The sequence below is a fragment of the Diprion similis genome, chromosome 6, assembly GCF_021155765.1.
Source record: "Diprion similis isolate iyDipSimi1 chromosome 6, iyDipSimi1.1, whole genome shotgun sequence".
Lineage (NCBI taxonomy): Eukaryota > Metazoa > Arthropoda > Insecta > Hymenoptera > Diprionidae > Diprion > Diprion similis.
The window spans coordinates 2,483,780-2,506,010 of NC_060110.1; the positions used below are offsets into that span (position 1 = coordinate 2,483,780).

The 22,231-nt window shown below is 40.6% G+C and overlaps 2 protein-coding genes across 4 annotated transcripts in view; one reads left to right on the forward strand and one right to left on the reverse strand.

Annotated features, from left to right (window-relative positions):
- The first annotated feature begins 12,621 nt into the window (after window positions 1-12,621).
- On the forward strand, window positions 12,622-22,195 carry LOC124407441 (transmembrane protein 234 homolog). 2 transcript variants are annotated; one of them, XR_006929311.1, is made up of 5 exons: window positions 12,622-12,765; window positions 12,933-13,084; window positions 13,514-13,673; window positions 14,503-14,787; window positions 22,178-22,195. XR_006929311.1 is itself a non-coding variant. In XM_046883560.1 (4 exons), exons 1-4 carry the CDS (start codon window positions 12,750-12,752, stop codon window positions 14,589-14,591), a joined length of 417 nt encoding a protein of 138 aa, XP_046739516.1. In that variant the 5' UTR covers window positions 12,622-12,749; the 3' UTR covers window positions 14,592-15,642. The 2 variants fall into 2 exon arrangements, 1 of the variants encoding a protein (XP_046739516.1); XM_046883560.1 differs by lacking the exon at window positions 22,178-22,195 and having other exon boundaries at window positions 14,503-15,642.
- The window catches only part of LOC124407439, a 109,677-nt gene continuing 103,934 nt past the window's right edge, over window positions 16,489-22,231 (reverse strand). The window contains exons 5-8 of one of the 2 annotated variants that reach the window (XM_046883559.1): window positions 19,105-19,259; window positions 18,757-18,974; window positions 17,507-17,779; window positions 16,489-17,096 (exon numbers count right to left, since the gene is read on the reverse strand). In XM_046883559.1, the coding sequence (XP_046739515.1) occupies window positions 16,903-17,096; window positions 17,507-17,779; window positions 18,757-18,974; window positions 19,105-19,259 (840 nt within the window). In that variant the 3' untranslated portion in view covers window positions 16,489-16,902. Of the gene's footprint in view, window positions 17,097-17,506; window positions 17,780-18,756; window positions 18,975-19,104; window positions 19,263-22,231 lie in introns of both variants that reach the window. The other variant, XM_046883558.1, reaches the window with a different exon arrangement.

Consider the following 22,231-nt stretch of genomic DNA (forward strand, 5'->3'; position numbering starts at 1 on the left):
CTGCTGTTGGTCCGACGCTCTTTTTGCTGTGTTTTCTGAGTTCCTGGGGGTCGAATTACTCCGGAAATGGTCATACAAATCGATTCCGAAACGAGAAACTTTCGACTCCGAAAATAAGCAAAAAAGTAAGGCTAACCCCTTTGGATTTTTACCAAAAATTTTGACGACTTTGAAAACTCCTGCAAATGATTCATTAGGGCACTATTCCGACGTAGCTTTGCGAGAGGAAACGATTAAGCGCAGTCCCAATAGGCTGCGGGCAACGCATCGAAAGTTACAGCCGAAAAACCGTAAATTTTCGTGGTCATTTCTCTGCTGTTGGTCCGACGCTCTTTTTGCTGTGTTTTCTGAGTTCCTGGGGGTCGAATTACTCCAGAAATGGTCATACAAATCGATTCCGAAACGAGAAATTTTCGACTCCGAAAATGAGCAAAAAAGTAAGGCTAACCCCTTTGGATTTTTACCAAAAATTTTGACGACTTTGAAAACTCCTGCGAATGATTCATTAGGGCACTATTCCGACGTAATTTTGCGAGAGGAAAGGATTAAGCGCAGTCGCAATAGGCTGCGGGCAACGCATCAAAAGTTACAGCCGAAAAACCGTGAATTTTCGTGGTCATTTCTCTGCTGTTGGTCCGACGCTCTTTTTGCTGTGTTTTCTGAGTTTCTGGGGGTCGAATTACTCCAGAACCGGTCATACAAATCGATTCCGAAACGAGAAATTTTCGACTCCGAAAATGAGCAAAAAAGTAAGGCTAACCCCTTTGGATTTTTACCAAAAATTTTGACGACTTTGAAAACTCCTGCAAATGATTTATTAGGGCACCATTCCGACGTAATTTTGCGAGAGGAAACGATTAAGCGCAGTCCCAATAGGCTGCGGGCAACGCATCAAAAGTTACAGCCGGAAAACCGTGAATTTTCGTAGTCATTTCTCTGCTGTTGGTCCGACGCTCTTTTTGCTGTGTTTTCTGAGTTCCTGGGGATCGAATTACTCGAGAAATGGTCATACAAATCGATTCCGAGACAAGAAATTTTCGACTCTGAAAATGAGCAAAAAAGTAAGGCTAACCCCTTTGGATTTTTACCAAAAATTTTGACGACTTTGCAAACTTGTGCAAATGATTTATTAGGGCACCATTCCGACGTAATTTTGCGAGAGGAAACGATTAAGCGCAGTCCCAATAGGCTGCGGGCAACGCATCAAAAGTTACAGCCGGAAAACCGTGAATTTCCGTGGTCATTTCTCTGCTGTCGGTCCGACGCTCTTTTTGCTGTGTTTTCTGAGTTCCTGGGGGTCGAATTACTCCGGAAATGGTCATACAAATCGATTCCGAAACGAGAAATTTTTGACTCCGAAAATGAGCAAAAGAGTAAGGCTAACCCCTTTGGATTTTTACCAAAAATTTTGACGACTTTGAAAACTCCTGCAAATGATTCATTAAGGCACTATTCCGACGTAATTTTGCGAGAGGAAACGATTAAGCGCAGTCCCAATAGGCTGCGGGCAACGCATCGAAAGTTACAGCCGAAAAACCGTAAATTTTCGTGGTCATTTCTCTGCTGTTGGTCCGACGCTCTTTTTGCTGTGTTTTCTGAGTTCCTGGGGGTCGAATTACTCCAGAAATGGTCATACAAATCGATTCCGAAACGAGAAATTTTCGACTCCGAAAATGAGCAAAAAAGTAAGGCTAACCCCTTTGGATTTTTACCAAAAATTTTGACGACTTTGAAAACTCCTGCGAATGATTCATTAGGGCACTATTCCGACGTAATTTTGCGAGAGGAAAGGATTAAGCGCAGTCGCAATAGGCTGCGGGCAACGCATCAAAAGTTACAGCCGAAAAACCGTGAATTTTCGTGGTCATTTCTCTGCTGTTGGTCCGACGCTCTTTTTGCTGTGTTTTCTGAGTTTCTGGGGGTCGAATTACTCCAGAACCGGTCATACAAATCGATTCCGAAACGAGAAATTTTCGACTCCGAAAATGAGCAAAAAAGTAAGGCTAACCCCTTTGGATTTTTACCAAAAATTTTGACGACTTTGAAAACTCCTGCAAATGATTTATTAGGGCACCATTCCGACGTAATTTTGCGAGAGGAAACGATTAAGCGCAGTCCCAATAGGCTGCGGGCAACGCATCAAAAGTTACAGCCGGAAAACCGTGAATTTTCGTAGTCATTTCTCTGCTGTTGGTCCGACGCTCTTTTTGCTGTGTTTTCTGAGTTCCTGGGGATCGAATTACTCGAGAAATGGTCATACAAATCGATTCCGAGACAAGAAATTTCCGACTCTGAAAATGAGCAAAAAAGTAAGGCTAACCCCTTTGGATTTTTACCAAAAATTTTGACGACTTTGCAAACTTGTGCAAATGATTTATTAGGGCACCATTCCGACGTAATTTTGCGAGAGGAAACGATTAAGCGCAGTCCCAATAGGCTGCGGGCAACGCATCAAAAGTTACAGCCGGAAAACCGTGAATTTCCGTGGTCATTTCTCTGCTGTCGGTCCGACGCTCTTTTTGCTGTGTTTTCTGAGTTCCTGGGGGTCGAATTACTCCGGAAATGGTCATACAAATCGATTCCGAAACGAGAAATTTTTGACTCCGAAAATGAGCAAAAGAGTAAGGCTAACCCCTTTGGATTTTTACCAAAAATTTTGACGACTTTGAAAACTCCTGCAAATGATTCATTAAGGCACTATTCCGACGTAATTTTGCGAGAGGAAACGATTAAGCGCAGTCCCAATAGGCTGCGGGCAACGCATCAAAAGTTACAGCCGGAAAACCGTGAATTTTCGTGGTCATTTCTCTGCTGTTGGTCCGACGCTCTTTTTGCCGTGTTTTCCGAGTTCCTGGGGGTCGAATTACTCCAGAAATGGTCATACAAATCGATTCCGAGACGAGAAATTTCCGACTCCGAAAATGAGCAAAAAATTAAGGCTAACCCCTTCGGATTCTTACCAAAAATTTTGACGATCTTGAAAAGTGCTGCAAATGATTCATTGGGGCACTATTCCGACGTAATTTTGCGAGAGGAAACGATTAAGCACAGTCCCAATAGGCTGCGAGCAACGCATCAAAAGGTACAGCCGAAAAACCGTAAATTTTCGTGGTCATTTCTCTGCTGTTGGTCCGACGCTCTTTTTGCTGTGTTTTCTGAGTTTCTGGGGGTCGAATTACTTCAGAACCGGTCATACAAATCGATTCCGAAACGAGAAATTTCCGACTCCGAAAATGAGCAAAAAAGTAAGGCTAACCCCTTTGGATTTTTACCAAAAATTTTGACGACTTTGAAAACTCCTGCAAATGATTCATTAGGGCACTATTACGACGTAATTTTGCGAGAGGAAACGATTAAGCGCAGTCCCAATAGGCTGCGGGCAACGCATCAAAAGTTACAGCCGAAAAACCGTAAATTTTCGTGGTCATTTCTCTGCTGTTGGTCCGACGCTCTTTTTGCTGTGTTTTCTGAGTTCCTGGGGGTCGAATTACTCCAGAAATGGTCATACAAATCGATTCCGGGACGAGAAATTTTCGACTCCGAAAATGAGCAAAAAAGTAAGGCTAACCCCTTTGGATTTATACCAAAAATTTTGACGACTCTGAAAAGTGCTGCAAATGATTCATTGGGGCACCATTCCGACGTAATTTTGCGAGAGGAAACGATTAAGCGCAGTCCCAATAGGCTGCGAGCAACGCATCAAAAGGTACAGCCGAAAAACCGTAAATTTTTGTGGTCATTTCCTTGCTGTTGGTCCGACGCTCTTCTTGCTGTGTTTTCTGAGTTCCTGGGGGTCGAATTACTCCAGAAATGGTCATACAAATCGATTCCGAAACGAGAAATTTTCGACTCCGAAAATGAGCAAAAAAGTAAGGCTAACCCCTTTGGATTTTTACCAAAAATTTTGACGACCTTGAAAACTTCTGCAAATGATTCATAAGGGAACTTCTCCGACGTAATTTTGCGAGCGGAAACGATTAAGCGCAGTCCCAATAGGCTGCGGGCAACGCATCAAAAGTTACAGCTGAAAAACCGTAAATTTTCGTGGTCATTTCTCTGCTGTTGGTCCGACGCTCTTTTTGCTGTGTTTTCTGAGTTCCTGGGGGTCGAATTACTCCAGAAATGGTCATACAAATCGATTTCGAGACGAGAAATTTTCGACTCCGAAAATGAGCAAAAAAGTAAGGCTCACCCCTTCGGATTCTTACCAAAAATTTTGACGATCTTGAAAAGTGCTGCAAATGATTCATGAGGGCACTATTCCGACGTAATTTTGCGAGAGGAAACGATTAAGCGCAGTCCCAATAGGCTGCGAGCAACGCATCAAAAGGTACAGCCGAAAAACCGTAAATTTTCGTGGTCATTTCTCTGCTGTTGGTCCGACGCTCTTTTCGCTGTGTTTTCCGAGTTCCTGGGGGTCGAATTACTCCAGAAATGGTCATACAAATCGATTCCGAGACGAGAAATTTTCGACTCCGAAAATGAGCAAAAAATTAAGGCTAACCCCTTCGGATTCTTACCAAAAATTCTGACGATCTTGAAAAGTGCTGCAAATGATTCATTAGGGCACTATTCCGACGTAATTTTGCGAGAGGAAACGATTAAGCGCAGTCCCAATAGGCTGCGAGCAACGCATCAAAAGGTACAGCCGAAAAACCGTAAATTTTCGTGGTCATTTCTCTGCTGTTGGTCCGACGCTCTTTTCGCTGTGTTTTCTGAGTTCCTGTGGGTCGAATTACTCCAGAAATGGTCATACAAATCGATTTCGGGACGAGAAATTTTCGACTCCGAAAATGAGCAAAAAAGTAAGGCTAACTGCTTTGGATTTATACCAAAAATTTTGACGACTTTGAAAAGTGCTGCAAATGATTCATTGGGGCACCATTCCGACGTAATTTTGCGGGAGGAAACGATTAAGCGCAGTCCCAATAGGCTGCGAGCAACGCATCAAAAGGTACAGCCGAAAAACCGTAAATTTTTGTGGTCATTTCTCTGCTGTTGGTCCGACGCTATTCTTGCTGTGTTTTCTGAGTTCCTGGGGGTCCCAATAGGCTGCGAGCAACGCATCAAAAGGTACAGCCGAAAAACCGTAAATTTTCGTGGTCATTTCTCTGCTGTTGGTCCGACGCTCTTTTCGCTGTGTTTTCCGAGTTCCTGGGGGTCGAATTACTCCAGAAATGGTCATACAAATCGATTCCGAGACGAGAAATTTTCGACTCCGAAAATGAGCAAAAAATTAAGGCTAACCCCTTCGGATTCTTACCAAAAATTCTGACGATCTTGAAAAGTGCTGCAAATGATTCATTAGGGCACTATTCCGACGTAATTTTGCGAGAGGAAACGATTAAGCGCAGTCCCAATAGGCTGCGAGCAACGCATCAAAAGGTACAGCCGAAAAACCGTAAATTTTCGTGGTCATTTCTCTGCTGTTGGTCCGACGCTCTTTTCGCTGTGTTTTCTGAGTTCCTGTGGGTCGAATTACTCCAGAAATGGTCATACAAATCGATTTCGGGACGAGAAATTTTCGACTCCGAAAATGAGCAAAAAAGTAAGGCTAACTGCTTTGGATTTATACCAAAAATTTTGACGACTTTGAAAAGTGCTGCAAATGATTCATTGGGGCACCATTCCGACGTAATTTTGCGAGAGGAAACGATTAAGCGCAGTCCCAATAGGCTGCGAGCAACGCATCAAAAGGTACAGCCGAAAAACCGTAAATTTTTGTGGTCATTTCTCTGCTGTTGGTCCGACGCTATTCTTGCTGTGTTTTCTGAGTTCCTGGGGGTCGAATTACTCCAGAAATGGTCATACAAATCGATTCCGAAACGAGAAATTTTCGACTCCGAAAATGAGCAAAAAAGTAAGGCTAACCCCTTTGGATTTTTACCAAAAATTTCGACGACTCTGAAAACTTCTGCAAATGATTCATAAGGGAACTTCTCCGACGTAATTTTGCGAGCGGAAACGATTAAGCGCAGTCCCAATAGGCTGCGGGCAACGCATCAAAAGTTACAGCCGAAAAACCGTAAATTTTCGTGATCATTTCTCTGCTGTTGGTCCGACGCTCTTTTTGCTGTGTTTTCTGAGTTCCTGGGGGTCGAATTACTCCAGAAATGGTCATACAAATCGATTCCGAGACGAGAAATTTTCGACTCCGAAAATGAGCAAAAAAGTAAGGCTAACCCCTTCGGATTCTTACTAAAAATTTTGACGACTTTGAAAAGTGCTGCAAATGATTCATTAGGGCACTATTCCGACGCAATTTTGCGAGAGGAAACGATTAAGCGCAGTCCCAATAGGCTGCGAGCAACGCATCAAAAGTTACAGCCGAAAAACCGGAAATTTTTGTGGTCATTTCTCTGCTGTTGGTCCGACGCTCTTTTTGCTGTGTTTTCTGAGTTCCTGGGGGTCGAATTACTCCGGAAATGGTCATACAAATCGATTCCGAAACGAGAAATTTTTGACTCCGAAAATGAGCAAAAGAGTAAGGCTAACCCCTTTGGATTTTTACCAAAAATTTTGACGACTTTGAAAACTCCTGCAAATGATTCATTAAGGCACTATTCCGACGTAATTTTGCGAGAGGAAACGATTAAGCGCAGTCCCAATAGGCTGCGGGCAACGCATCAAAAGTTACAGCCGGAAAACCGTGAATTTTCGTGGTCATTTCTCTGCTGTTGGTCCGACGCTCTTTTTGCTGTGTTTTCTGAGTTCCTGGGGGTCGAATTACTCCGGAAATGGTCATACAAATCGATTCCGAAACGAGAAACTTTCGACTCCGACAATAAGCAAAAAAGTAAGGCTAACCCCTTTGGATTTTTACCAAAAATTTTGACGACTTTGAAAACTCCCGCAAATGATTCATTAGGGCACTATTCCGACGTAGCTTTGCGAGAGGAAACGATTAAGCGCAGTCCCAATAGGCTGCGGGCAACGCATCGAAAGTTACAGCCGAAAAACCGTAAATTTTCGTGGTCATTTCTCTGCTGTTGGTCCGACGCTCTTTTTGCTGTGTTTTCTGAGTTCCTGGGGGTCGAATTACTCCAGAAATGGTCATACAAATCGATTCCGAAACGAGAAATTTTCGACTCCGAAAATGAGCAAAAAAGTAAGGCTAACCCCTTTGGATTTTTACCAAAAATTTTGACGACTTTGAAAACTCCTGCAAATGATTCATTAGGGCACTATTCCGACGTAATTTTGCGAGAGGAAAGGATTAAGCGCAGTCGCAATAGGCTGCGGGCAACGCATCAAAAGTTACAGCCGAAAAACCGTGAATTTTCGTGGTCATTTCTCTGCTGTTGGTCCGACGCTCTTTTTGCTGTGTTTTCTGAGTTTCTGGGGGTCGAATTACTCCAGAACCGGTCATACAAATCGATTCCGAAACGAGAAATTTTCGACTCCGAAAATGAGCAAAAAAGTAAGGCTAACCCTTTTGGATTTTTACCAAAAATTTTGACGACTTTGAAAACTTGTGCAAATGATTTATTAGGGCACCATTCCGACGTAATTTTGCGAGAGGAAACGATTGAGCGCAGTCCCAATAGGCTGCGGGCAACGCATCAAAAGTTACAGCCGGAAAACCGTGAATTTTCGTAGTCATTTCTCTGCTGTTGGTCCGACGCTCTTTTTGCTGTGTTTTCTGAGTTCCTGGGGATCGAATTACTCCAGAAATGGTCATACAAATCGATTCCGAGACAAGAAATTTTCGACTCTGAAAATGAGCAAAAAAGTAAGGCTAACCCCTTTGGATTTTTACCAAAAATTTTGACGACTTTGCAAACTTGTGCAAATGATTTATTAGGGCACCATTCCGACGTAATTTTGCGAGAGGAAACGATTAAGCGCAGTCCCAATAGGCTGCGGGCAACGCATCAAAAGTTACAGCCGGAAAACCGTGAATTTTCGTGGTCATTTCTCTGCTGTTGGTCCGACGCTCTTTTTGCTGTGTTTTCTGAGTTCCTGGGGGTCGAATTACTCCGGAAATGGTCATACAAATCGATTCCGAAACGAGAAACTTTCGACTCCGACAATAAGCAAAAAAGTAAGGCTAACCCCTTTGGATTTTTACCAAAAATTTTGACGACTTTGAAAACTCCCGCAAATGATTCATTAGGGCACTATTCCGACGTAGCTTTGCGAGAGGAAACGATTAAGCGCAGTCCCAATAGGCTGCGGGCAACGCATCGAAAGTTACAGCCGAAAAACCGTAAATTTTCGTGGTCATTTCTCTGCTGTTGGTCCGACGCTCTTTTTGCTGTGTTTTCTGAGTTCCTGGGGGTCGAATTACTCCAGAAATGGTCATACAAATCGATTCCGAAACGAGAAATTTTCGACTCCGAAAATGAGCAAAAAAGTAAGGCTAACCCCTTTGGATTTTTACCAAAAATTTTGACGACTTTGAAAACTCCTGCAAATGATTCATTAGGGCACTATTCCGACGTAATTTTGCGAGAGGAAAGGATTAAGCGCAGTCGCAATAGGCTGCGGGCAACGCATCAAAAGTTACAGCCGAAAAACCGTGAATTTTCGTGGTCATTTCTCTGCTGTTGGTCCGACGCTCTTTTTGCTGTGTTTTCTGAGTTTCTGGGGGTCGAATTACTCCAGAACCGGTCATACAAATCGATTCCGAAACGAGAAATTTTCGACTCCGAAAATGAGCAAAAAAGTAAGGCTAACCCTTTTGGATTTTTACCAAAAATTTTGACGACTTTGAAAACTTGTGCAAATGATTTATTAGGGCACCATTCCGACGTAATTTTGCGAGAGGAAACGATTGAGCGCAGTCCCAATAGGCTGCGGGCAACGCATCAAAAGTTACAGCCGGAAAACCGTGAATTTTCGTAGTCATTTCTCTGCTGTTGGTCCGACGCTCTTTTTGCTGTGTTTTCTGAGTTCCTGGGGGTCGAATTACTCCGGAAATGGTCATACAAATCGATTCTGAAACGAGAAATTTTCGACTCCAAAAATGAGCAAAAAAGTAAGGCTAACCCCTTTGGATTTTTACCAAAAATTTTGACGACTTTGAAAACTTGTGCAAATGATTTATTAGGGCACTATTCCGACGTAATTTTGCGAGAGGAAACGATTAAGCGCAGTCCCAATAGGCTGCGGGCAACGCATCAAAAGTTACAGCCGAAAAACCGTAAATTTTCGTGGTCATTTCTCTGCTGTTGGTCCGACGCTCTTTTTGCTGTGTTTTCTGAGTTCCCGGGGGTCGAATTACTCTGGAAATGGTCATACAAATCGATTCCGAAACGAGAAATTTTCGACTCCGAAAATGAGCAAAAAAGTAAGGCTAACCCCTTTGGATTTTTACCAAAAATTTTGACGACTTTGAAAACTCCTGCAAATGATTCATTAGGGCACTATTCCGACGTAATTTTGCGAGAGGAAACGATTAAGCGCAGTCGCAATAGGCTGCGGGCAACGCATCAAAAGTTACAGCCGAAAAACCGTGAATTTTCGTGGTCATTTCTCTGCTGTTGGTCCGACGCTCTTTTTGCTGTGTTTTCTGAGTTTCTGGGGGTCGAATTACTTCAGAACCGGTCATACAAATCGATTCCGAAACGAGAAATTTCCGACTCCGAAAATGAGCAAAAAAGTAAGGCTAACCCCTTTGGATTTTTACCAAAAATTTTGACGACTTTGAAAACTCCTGCAAATGATTCATTAGGGCACTATTACGACGTAATTTTGCGAGAGGAAACGATTAAGCGCAGTCCCAATAGGCTGCGGGCAACGCATCAAAAGTTACAGCCGAAAAACCGTAAATTTTCGTGGTCATTTCTCTGCTGTTGGTCCGACGCTCTTTTTGCTGTGTTTTCTGAGTTCCTGGGGGTCGAATTACTCCAGAAATGGTCATACAAATCGATTCCGGGACGAGAAATTTTCGACTCCGAAAATGAGCAAAAAAGTAAGGCTAACCCCTTTGGATTTATACCAAAAATTTTGACGACTCTGAAAAGTGCTGCAAATGATTCATTGGGGCACCATTCCGACGTAATTTTGCGAGAGGAAACGATTAAGCGCAGTCCCAATAGGCTGCGAGCAACGCATCAAAAGGTACAGCCGAAAAACCGTAAATTTTTGTGGTCATTTCCTTGCTGTTGGTCCGACGCTCTTCTTGCTGTGTTTTCTGAGTTCCTGGGGGTCGAATTACTCCAGAAATGGTCATACAAATCGATTCCGAAACGAGAAATTTTCGACTCCGAAAATGAGCAAAAAAGTAAGGCTAACCCCTTTGGATTTTTACCAAAAATTTTGACGACCTTGAAAACTTCTGCAAATGATTCATAAGGGAACTTCTCCGACGTAATTTTGCGAGCGGAAACGATTAAGCGCAGTCCCAATAGGCTGCGGGCAACGCATCAAAAGTTACAGCTGAAAAACCGTAAATTTTCGTGGTCATTTCTCTGCTGTTGGTCCGACGCTCTTTTTGCTGTGTTTTCTGAGTTCCTGGGGGTCGAATTACTCCAGAAATGGTCATACAAATCGATTTCGAGACGAGAAATTTTCGACTCCGAAAATGAGCAAAAAAGTAAGGCTCACCCCTTCGGATTCTTACCAAAAATTTCGACGACTCTGAAAACTTCTGCAAATGATTCATAAGGGAACTTCTCCGACGTAATTTTGCGAGCGGAAACGATTAAGCGCAGTCCCAATAGGCTGCGGGCAACGCATCAAAAGTTACAGCCGAAAAACCGTAAATTTTCGTGATCATTTCTCTGCTGTTGGTCCGACGCTCTTTTTGCTGTGTTTTCTGAGTTCCTGGGGGTCGAATTACTCCAGAAATGGTCATACAAATCGATTCCGAGACGAGAAATTTTCGACTCCGAAAATGAGCAAAAAAGTAAGGCTAACCCCTTCGGATTCTTACTAAAAATTTTGACGACTTTGAAAAGTGCTGCAAATGATTCATTAGGGCACTATTCCGACGCAATTTTGCGAGAGGAAACGATTAAGCGCAGTCCCAATAGGCTGCGAGCAACGCATCAAAAGTTACAGCCGAAAAACCGGAAATTTTTGTGGTCATTTCTCTGCTGTTGGTCCGACGCTCTTCCCGCTGTGTTTTCTGAGTTCCTGGGGGTTGAATCACTCCAGAAATGGTCATACAAATCGATTCCGAGACGAGAAATTCTCGACTCCGAAAATGAGGAAGAAAGTAAGGCTAACCCCTTTGGATTTTCACCAAAAATTCTGACGACTTCGAAAAGTGCTGCAAATGATTCATTAGGGCACTATTCCGACGTAATTTTGCGAGAGGAAACGATTAAGCGCAGTCCCAATAGGCTGCGGGCAACGCATCAAAAGTTACAGCCACAAAACGAAAGTCGTATTTCCTTAATTTTTTTTGCTGCTGGACTCTGCGTCGTCATTCTCCTGCTGTAGGTCCTGCGCACTTCATGCTGTGTGTTTCGAGTTTCTGAGCGTCCAATCAATACAAAAAGGGTTATACGAATCGATTACGAGATCAAAGTTTTTCGGCTTCGAAAATCACGAGAAAAGTATGGCCAACCCCATTTGGATTCTTGGCGAAAATTTCGACGACTTTGAAAGGGCTGCAATTATTTTTTCAGGGCACTATGCTGACGTAGTTTTGCGAGAGAACTCGTTTCACCGCAGTCCCAATACGCTGCGAGCAACGGATCAAAAGTTACAGCCAAAAAACGCAAGACATATTTCTCTAATTTTTTCGCTATTGGACTTTGCATCGTAATTTTTCTGCTCTTGGTCCCACGCTCATTTTGCTGTGTGATCGGAGTTCCCGAATGTCCGAATAATCAAAAAGCGTCATACAAATCGATTCTGAGACAGAAGATTATAGACCCTAAAAAAAGATATGGCTAATAACTATGGATTTCCGGTGAAAACTTTGACAACATCGAAAAATGCCGCAAACACTTTTTTCATGCACTCTTTTGCCGGAATTTCGCGAGAGAAATAGATTGCGATGAACCGATTAAGAGGTCGAGCCGAAAATGTGGATTTTCTCTCCATTCAATATCGCTGAATTTTTCCGCTCGTGGGAAATGACTGACCTCGAATGAATCTTTTCAATCGTTGGTCATCCCATAGTCATAATAATATCCGATACCGCATTAACTGGTTACATGCGATGGTAATATTCGTCCACTTTGTTCATACAAATGTACTGATGGTCTACCAACTTGAGTTGCGCGACGCATAGTGCGTCGCTTGATGATGGATTCATCTCGTTCATTTTCGGTTACGGAAAGCCCTATTATAGGCCAGAAGTTTTTATACCTCTTCAGCCAATGGTACGCGTAATATGCGATTCTTTTGTGTATAATAGGTCACTGCCACTCAGTGCGATAGGCGTAAAATTGGACGTATAGACGCGCCCCCCGCTGTACATATTTAGCCTTGTATCCTTTTATCATGTCAATTACGCGTAAGCCAAATCACGGTCTGATACCATGGACTAACTATATTCTATTAAAGCGGGCCAGCCGAATGGAGTCAACCTGTGGGCAAAATTAAAAGGTAACTTACCGACAGATCAACGTGTGGCCAGTAAGCATGCATGTCGCAATACCGACAGACTCAACCAACATGCCAACAACAATGTTTTATTCTGTTCAAGCAGCAAGACGCTTACCTACCAACGTGTTTTGTGCGCGTCAGAGAAATTTAGTAAGGTTATCGTAAATAGTGATCAATAATTGTTTATCTCAAGATAAATACAATTATGTTATGCGAATCGTTGAAGTCGTTCAATCGTTGTGATGACTGCTTCTGTTGGTAAGATGTATAAAAAGTTGCTCGTAATTATTCGATCAAAATCAATCTCTCATTTTCATATCAAGAGTTATTATAGACAGAAGGAGGTTATGTTATTTTTGCCCGTGTGAGAAATCTGAGGCAATGAACCAAATTTAACATGCAAATATCATTTTTGAATTTCGCAGAGTCTGTTGTGTACTTAGTACTCGTTGCTCTGTTGTGGGGTGCTACCAACCCGTTGATCAAAAAAGGATCCGAAGGCTTGCAGTACGTCAAAGCAAGTTCACCGTGGGGACAATTTGCTAAAGAAGTTGTATTTCTCGTCACAACCTTGAAGGTGCACCAATATTATTTTCAACATATCAGACTATCAACAGTCATACGAATTGTTTATCCGCTTAGTAACGCTCTTCAACCTGATTTCACTGTAATTATTGTTGAGAATAACGAAATTCAGGTCGTATTGTACAAAATTCAAGCATTCTAAATGTTCAAAAATAAGCTGTAATTCAACAACATTACTGTATTATTGTGTTCATTTCGTGAGAAACAGACTAAAGTCTTTTGAGCTTTATCTTTGTTATTGCTCTGGTCTCGTGACAAGTTGGTATTAATTTTTATTCAAATTAACTTTCCATCTCGTCTTCCATTTTTGTCTGATGTCAAATTTCATATAAATAGTATGCTTAAATCAAATGAACAACATCGCAAGAATGTAATGGAATGTGAAAAACTCCTGTAAGTTTGTTTTCATTTTTTGTTTCAGTATATAATACCATTTATAATCAATCAGTGTGGTTCCGTTCTTTACTTTTTCGCACTTCAAAGTACAGACTTGTCTCTGGCTGTACCGGTTTCAAACTCACTCACATTTGTATTCACCGCAATTACTGGATGGTTTTTGGGCGAAGAAAAATCTCACAGAAGTAAGCTGCCATTAATTTGAAATATAACTTACAACCAACGATGATGAGCATATAAAAATTTTGCTACAATACTGCAGTCATAACATTTTTCAACTGCTTTTCTAGTTATAAAACATTCCTGAGATCTATTCATAGTATGAAAGATCACGAAATGGGTGAATTATCTTTATTGCAAACTATCTCTGTGATCTGTTGGAAACCACTTTTTTGCAACATATATTAAGGAAATTCATATAAATTTCCCAATTTAATGGTAATACTAAGAAATTGCAACTCATCATAGCTATTGTCTAGTCTTGAGGCTAAGTTCATGCTGCTCATGAAGATTTAACAGATAAAAATTTGAGTTTGCTATTTTTATTATTAAATTACTGCGAGATTGAGGCTCAAACATTTTGTCATGTAACAGCAAATTTAATGCTCATCAGATGACTGATATTGAGAAGATTTTCATGTATAACATTCATACACATCGTGGACTCTTGAACTATGGCATAAGTAGCTTGTATAGAATTTTGTTTGCTGAGCAGGAAAGAAATATGTACTTAAGAATTACTGTCGAACCAACGAAATTTCCAAAAAAGCCAGACACTAGTCTGATCATTGTAACGGCTGTGAGCCACAAATTTAACATTGTCATATCATTTCAGTACTACTTTAATTCTACTTGCCTCCTGCTTTCGTGTCGAAATCATAATATTGTACTATGTTGTGAAATAAAACAGAATTTTTTGATTGATTCTGCTAGAGGACATAAATATAAATTTAGTCACATCGGTTCCATCCAACAACATCAAAATCCTAATGCATCTATATTTCTGATGTTTAGATACCTATATTGGCATGGTACTGATATTAGTTGGAATAACGCTATGCTGCCTCGACAAATTGGATGCTTCTGTTCAACAACTGAAATAACATCCCAATGTCGATGACAATAGTTTATTCCTAATACCAACGACATAACAACCAGTCAATATGAGGACCAGTAGAAGTCTTGGGCGCATGGAATCGACTGAGCATCAGAGAAGTCTCGGGGCGTTGGACACAATCATGGTTCTTCCATGGAGACGTGTGCAGTATCCATCGATTCCTGTCCGGGCTAGAACTGCTGGTTAGTTTATACTCCAACTATATTGTGAAGAGTGTTGGATAATTCTGTGACTTTATTCTGGTGTTGATAATCAACATTGTTGCTTCTTGTTCGAAGCATTTTAAGTAAATGAAAAATACTGAACAATAAATTGTTGATTCATGGATTCTTCAAAACTTGTAACTATTTTTCCCTACCTCTGATAGTCGTATAGATATTAATTTTGTTACTTGAACTCCAAAATATCGAACACTCTTATTAGTTTTCTGTAGGTATTTTGCTAGCTGCTTTATCAATCATTGTATAGCTGTAATATATGGGCAGCAATGTAAAAAATCTGAATTAGTTAGTGGTATTAGGCTGTGATCTTAGTTTTGATCAGCATTACTTGTGACACGTGACGAGAAGTTGACTAGCTGGAATTACGTTTATTTATTTTTCAATTATATCATATATAGTGTTACAAAGTATAACTTGGTTCCGAGCGCAATCCTCCCTGTTTATTTTCAACACTCTTCGTACCATTAGCAGTACTATCAGCTTAGATTATTAATTATACGTAATTTTAACACTTGATCATTACACTTCAATGGTTATAGTATTTACATACAAATTTATTGGATTTCTGTTCTCTTCTATATATACAGACACGCACTTAGCACCGATCCGATTCAAAAGAAACCAATATATTTTGAAGATGTTCGAAATTTCATTCGCTAGTAAATCGAAGCATACAAATTTCGGTATAAAAACGTCTGCAGAGTAAAATCTTGTTCGTTACTGCATTGTGTAGCATCTGAATGATGAGGGAAATTACAATTTCGATGATGATAAATTACATGATTATACTGTTACACTAAACGGTAAGTTAATAAACAAAAAGAAACGTTGAAACTTAAATTAGATTAATCGAGATATTTACAATATACATGCTTGTCAAGGAAAGCCATAGAAGAAAAAGAAAACAGAAAGAAATTATAAACGATGTAGTAAAACGAATCTTTAATATTTATTATATACGTACGTTTTATCTCTTCTGTATTTAATGATATTCTTTGAAAGGCATGACATGCTTAAATTAGCTGTCTTCATAAATGCCTTTACTTACAAAATTTATTCACACAAGCGTTATAACTGACAATAATTGTACGACATTCCACATATTTATAGATTAATGACAAACACATCATGCTTATATCCTAGGTATGTAGATGATTTTTCAGTAATTTTGATTCATTATGTTATTAAGTAGAGTACATGTACAAGTTTTACAGAAATGGCACTCTGATTCACGGTAAGTGAGAAATATGTTACGGAAATGTTAAATATGAGAATCTATTATTATGGTTTTCAACGTAAAGAAATGAGACGAACGACATCTAGTCTTTTTGAAGTGTTATATATTCAGAGCAGTTTAATATTTCGTGCCTGTGATAAACTATTTCAGTAAATCCTGTTAGGGACGAGGAAATTTTACAACACACATACAATGTTCTTTCATCTGGTGAAAATTTACTTTCATAAATTTATCAGAGAGAGAATTAAATAGAGAAATAGATAATTAAAAGTTGGAGACAAAGAGCGAGATCATGAACTTCGTAAACTTTTCTTTTCACTGTATAATTCAGTGCTGCTCAGTATTATTTGAAAATTAAAACGATAGAAGATTTCCTGTCGATCTTAGTCTGCATTTTCATTTACTTACTTCCCTTTTTTTTAATCATCCAACTGTCTGGTTAAAATTACAGGCTGCTCAACTTATATGCGCAATCAGTTCTTGCAGCTTATGCGTGTGTATACTGTACTCCACGAGTAATTCCGAATAAAGCATTCTCATAAATTTTTTAATTTTATTAACAGCAGTAGCAAATAACAATTCTTTTAGACTATTTCGTAATTAAGGTAATCGGGTCACCGTTTCCGATAAACAACCCGTATATGTGAATGTTTTCGTGACTATATGCAGGTCGATCTATTTGTTAAAATCGCGATAAATTTACCAATATTATTGAACGTTGGTATTAGCAGCATGCGCCTATATCTCGCGAACGATACAGATACGACGTAATCATCGACCGTTTAAAATTACGCATTAATTACAAAAGACAAGACTAGCATTGGTCATCGGCGATTCGTCTAAGCCCTAGATTTTTTGCTCTTCAGCTTGAACCACCCGGCACTCTTGTTTGGATCTCGCGGTACCGAAGTTGATCGGTTTAGTTCTGGCCTCGAACTTCCGCTTCTCGATTTATTTGCCAGGGATTCTGTCGAGACCGTTCTGTCCACCTTTTGCTTGTCTTTCGACTTAAGTGTGCTTCGGCTGATTGTACCTGTAACGAAATGAATATCCAGCTGCATTATTTATTGAATGACAATGATTGTTGTGCGTTTCAAATTTGAAGACTGCTTCAAAAGTTGCTCCAAAGTACCATTTTTTTTTTTTAAACTACACAACTTTCTCAAGCATTCTCAGGGTTAATCATATGTACAATGAATTTGATATTGTCTAAGTGGCTAATCCAATGGTTGATGGAGAATATCAGAAAACGTATTTGTGATCAATTTCAAAATACGAGTGACTATTACGAAAATTGCTCACAGGCACGAAAATTTTTGAAACCAATTCGAACAGCCATTCTAAAGTATTCGATGAATTTTTTTTTTTTGCATACCAGAAGCTGCACGAATCGAGCTTGGGTCCTCACTCAGCCCTATAATCTCCTTTAAAAACACTGATCACCTGTTTTTGAGAGATTGTCTCTGCTGCGGCGGGCGTCCTTGCTGCGACGACTCAGGGTTTCGCGGCTTCTATGTCTGCGGCGCATAGTTGGTACAGGTTTCTGCTGCTGCTGCTCGTAGTTTATCTCGAAAGGTTCGCGATAATGTCTCGGTTTCCACGGTGCTAGGACACTTACGCTCCTAGACACCGTCCTTGTCTGAGGATGGAGCGGTCTGTTGAGTTCCTCACGACTAGCAGCCCGGCGTCTCTCGTTCGGTCCGGGGATTTCTCCGACTGTGGTGAGGAATCGTGATTATTATTCGCCCGTAAAGGGGGGGAGAGATTTTTATTGACCTTATTATTGGTAGATAGATCCTAAATAGTGTCCAAAGCCGTTGAATTGATCACCGTTATTTATGTGTAATGTTTCAGCCTAAGCAAAAGACCCTCTTCAAATGCTTGCAGTAGTTAATATATTACCGCATTATTCACCGTGCGACGAAAATGAGATTTCCGTGCCAACGGTACCTGTGTCTCAGTTTTTTCGATTTAAGATTTTAGAAAGTAGCTTTCCGATGTAACTAAATTCAAACATGATCGCAGAATTCCAAAATTGAAAATGGTGGATCCAATGTGTAGTAGGTATCTATTTTTATGAGAACTCAATTGTTTCTTAAAATTTCAATCTGCCATTTTGAATTTCGAAATTCTGATATAACGTTTCGATCCTGAAAACTCAGAAACCTTGGGGTACCAATCTTTACGGAAATTGTAGGAGCGTGAATATTTTTTATACACTGGTAGCACGACTTTCTGCGCGTAGGCGTTATATGCGGCATACGCAGTGAAGTTGTCAACGCAATTTGTAATTTTCGGTTTTACATTGGACAAGCTTTTTTAACAAGCAGTAACTGAAATAAAGATATAAAATAATCCCTAGAAGTTAAATAAATTATTTACAGTTGTCCGCGTGATTGCAGACAATAATAAAATTCTTCCATCCGGACTAGACTCGTATTGAGCAACTGTGAATAATTTATTTACTCTATAACTATTAGTTTATATTTTCATTTTCTTACACAAATTTTGTCCCCTTTTCGACAAAGAAGATATTCATATATAAAATTGTAAATTACACGTTATGTTACTAAACTAATGAAGTATCTGAAGACGATCCTTTACAAGGCTTGAAAATTGTCACATAATTAACATTCGTACTATCAACGGTGTTAGACCCCAAAAAATGCAAAACACAAGTCGATCGAACTCACCAGTTGCGGCGTGAAGATAAACGACGGACCTTTGCGATCGCTGGGAATTTTGACTTTGCTGACTGCTGTCGCCGGTTGTACTCTCGCCGGATGAAAGGGCGCTTTCTGCAAGTCTTGGAGGTTTCCTGGGTGGCACCGCTAATCCTGAGCTCGAATGGCTCCTTGAATTCGTCGCGTCTCGCCTCAGGTTGTTCGCATGATCGTCTACTCGTTTGTTTCTGGAATAAAATTCAAGATCGTCGTTACTAATTTAGTACAAAAGATAGTCACAGCCAGATAGATGAGGTAGTAGTAAAAAATCAAATAGAACAGTCGATCTGATTTCTAAAAATAGCGAATCTCGCTTACCTGCGCTCTCGGTTTGACGATACCGATTCCTGGTCCGTGTCTCCGAAGAAACGAAGATTTTTCTGCACCGAGGCCCGCTCCGGTACGGAAGACCCTTCGTCCTCGGTTCCGGTCGTTAGAATTTCACTCTCCGGTATTCGTGGCTTCTTGTCCACCTGTTAAAACAACGAACGATTTTTAGTCCGTGCGATATCGACCACTGATAACCGTGGATATTTAAAAAGAGGAGGCTATTGATTAACGCATTTCTGTGTAACAAAGAAACTGAACATTCAAATGCGCCTGCGCAAAATTATATGATTCCATTGGTAGGTTCAATGAATTTTTCCCGAGTTTCTCGTCTGCTTGTCAGGTTTACCAACTCACTGTCAGTTGCGGCGAAACTCTAGTTATGAAATTTCGTGAGTGTCTCGTTACGTTACGTTGAGAACCTGAGGTAGCCAAAATCTGACGGGTCTGGTGTTTCGAACGCAATGTCACTTGACCGATTTCAGACTTCTCACGAGAATCTGTCATATTCTCTCGCAAAATATTTATTCTATGGGAAATTTATGTGATATCATTATGATCATTTTGAGGTAAGGAAGTCATTTTGGACCGATGAATTATTATATGAAACAATAACCTAATAATTTGTAATATCTAAACTGTAAGCCTGTCTCGCTAAAAAGTCTTGAAGTGAAAATATTTTTAGATTACTAAATATGGGGCATAGAATTGAGAGTAAAGTAATACAGATATTGTTTGATAGTTAATATACCGTTTAATTGGTCTTGAATATAATGCTATTGTCGAATGTTTATTACTGCAACTCTTACTCGACTGAAGTATAACTTAGAGTTTCGTTGACGTTTAAGGTCGTAAAGAAAAGAATAATTTCACGCATATCGATCCATTCGTAATGCCTAATTTTAAATTGGAACGTAGGCGGTATAGGTTGCATACATCCTCAGTAACGATCGCGCATCTTCCCCTCTGTACAGCCAGCTGTAACTTATTAGCTATAAGGTATTGCATTCGTTATAGGTAATGCGAGAGATCAGTTCTTCCAAGGCGATTTCAAACACTTTCCAAGTGCGAGGCTAAGTACAGTTTGTACCTCGGTCAGGTACGTTCATCGGTCAACGATCGTGACGTAAGGACGCAAGGCCCGGCTGACGGGGCCCATTAGGATAGAACAACCACCAATTACCAGTTTGATTAAATGCTCAACTAACTCCGCAGTCTGTGGTTTAATTTAATCACGAGATTAAGTACAGACTCTGTCGAGTATATATACCGTGTAGCACAAAGCAGCCTTCGATCGAAGCGCCGAACTTGCTTCCTGCAGACGCGCTGACTACTCCGTTCACTTATCTTTCGCGACGCAAACTAAGCAACAAACCTGCGTGAAAATATGTAACATATTTAAGGAGGTTGGTTGATGAAAAATCGATGCTCTTTATTAATTTTATTACAAGATGGTCATGTATTCGGTATTCATCAGGTCTTAATATTCTTAAGCTACGGAAGTCTTTTTAAAAATAGTATCGTCAAATGGATAGATTTATTAATGGCAACCGTAAAAAAATATGTTTCAATAATTGCGCGCATTGTGTAACGTTTATTTTCCTCAAAGCTTTGTACATTGTAGGTATTTTTCCATGTGAGAAGCATGCTATAATCACAACTTCCGACTTGTTTAATTTTTCCTTGGCGTGAATGAATTAGGTATGCATATATACATCGTTCTTTTTCGCTTCCGACGATTTACGATTCACGCTGCATGCGGAACGCGTATCCTCATCAATAGCTGTCTTTGCAATTACGAATGGCGAGGTAAGATCACTTCGAAGCTCACTCAGGCAGAGGTGAAGGCCAATTACATGATTCATCAAATTTATTGATTCTGCACTGGCGCAAAAAAGAATTGGTGTCTCATAATGCTGATAAAATTACCAGATTCCATGATTCGATTATGATTAAAGAGAGAGAGAAAAAAACAATCGGATTCCTTTGCGAAATAAGAAAAATTATGCTAGAAACTTAATGGAAAGATTGATTCGACACCCTAATAATAATTGCGACAACGAGCCAAACACAAGATCGTAAAAGAAATGTCGCCAGGATAGCGTGCGCAATACACCGATCGAGGATCGTTGTTACAATTGTCCCAGTTGTTATTATTTCAACGACTATATAAAGTTTTCGCCAGGGTGTTGAGTTACGCGTTACGTAACCCAGCCGTCAGACCCTCATTCCATGTGAATTCTGAATTTGATCCGGAGTCAACGAACGGAGATCGGTGTTGGGTTGGCAAAACCGATCCCTTCGAACCTTTTAACGTCAGCGTCCATCAAGCGGCGGTCGGGCCAACTTAACCACGAGGAATTCGCGGCCGATATTGCATAACCGGAAATACCAGGTATTAAGAAACAGTCGTCAAATATTATTCTGAGCCTTTGTTCGCCACGTTTATCTAGTGAATTTCGGCACACTCTGCAGCAAGTATGAATCGGTAGAATTATACAAATATCAGCGAATCCACACTAATTTATACTTCAAATTAGGACCTCATATCGGGAGTTTTCTGTGAAACCGAACGCTCGTCGACGTCGGATAAGCAACTGAGGTAACGTTTTCTACTACTACTTGTTAAAAATATAGCATTGGTTGCTTATTTGCCGGCGTTGAGTGGCAAGTTTCACCGAAAACTCTCTGTACATCAGCGTGGATGGACCGCAACCCGTGGTAACTGGCCAATGAGATGCGTTCCATCTCCCTTTTTCTTTTCTTCTGTTTCTCCAACTTGTTATTCGGCGCTTTCTCTATGCGTTTGCCTCGCGTAGCGTATTACGTATGAGCATATCTATATATGTATATATAATATAATATATATACACACACACACACGTACGGTGGTTCGAATCGAAAGACCGGATTTTTCGTTGCGTAACCGGTCGGCCCGACGCGTTTCGTAGGGTTCGTTACTCGCGTGTATATGTACCACCACGATCCTCCGGAGATTTTTAATTACGCGATTCACGCGTCCCGCCATTGAACCGATCGTGAGTGATGAAAGAATTTATTTTAGGGACGGCGTGCCGGAGGATGGACTGCGGACCGGCACTCAATTTAAGGTTGCCTC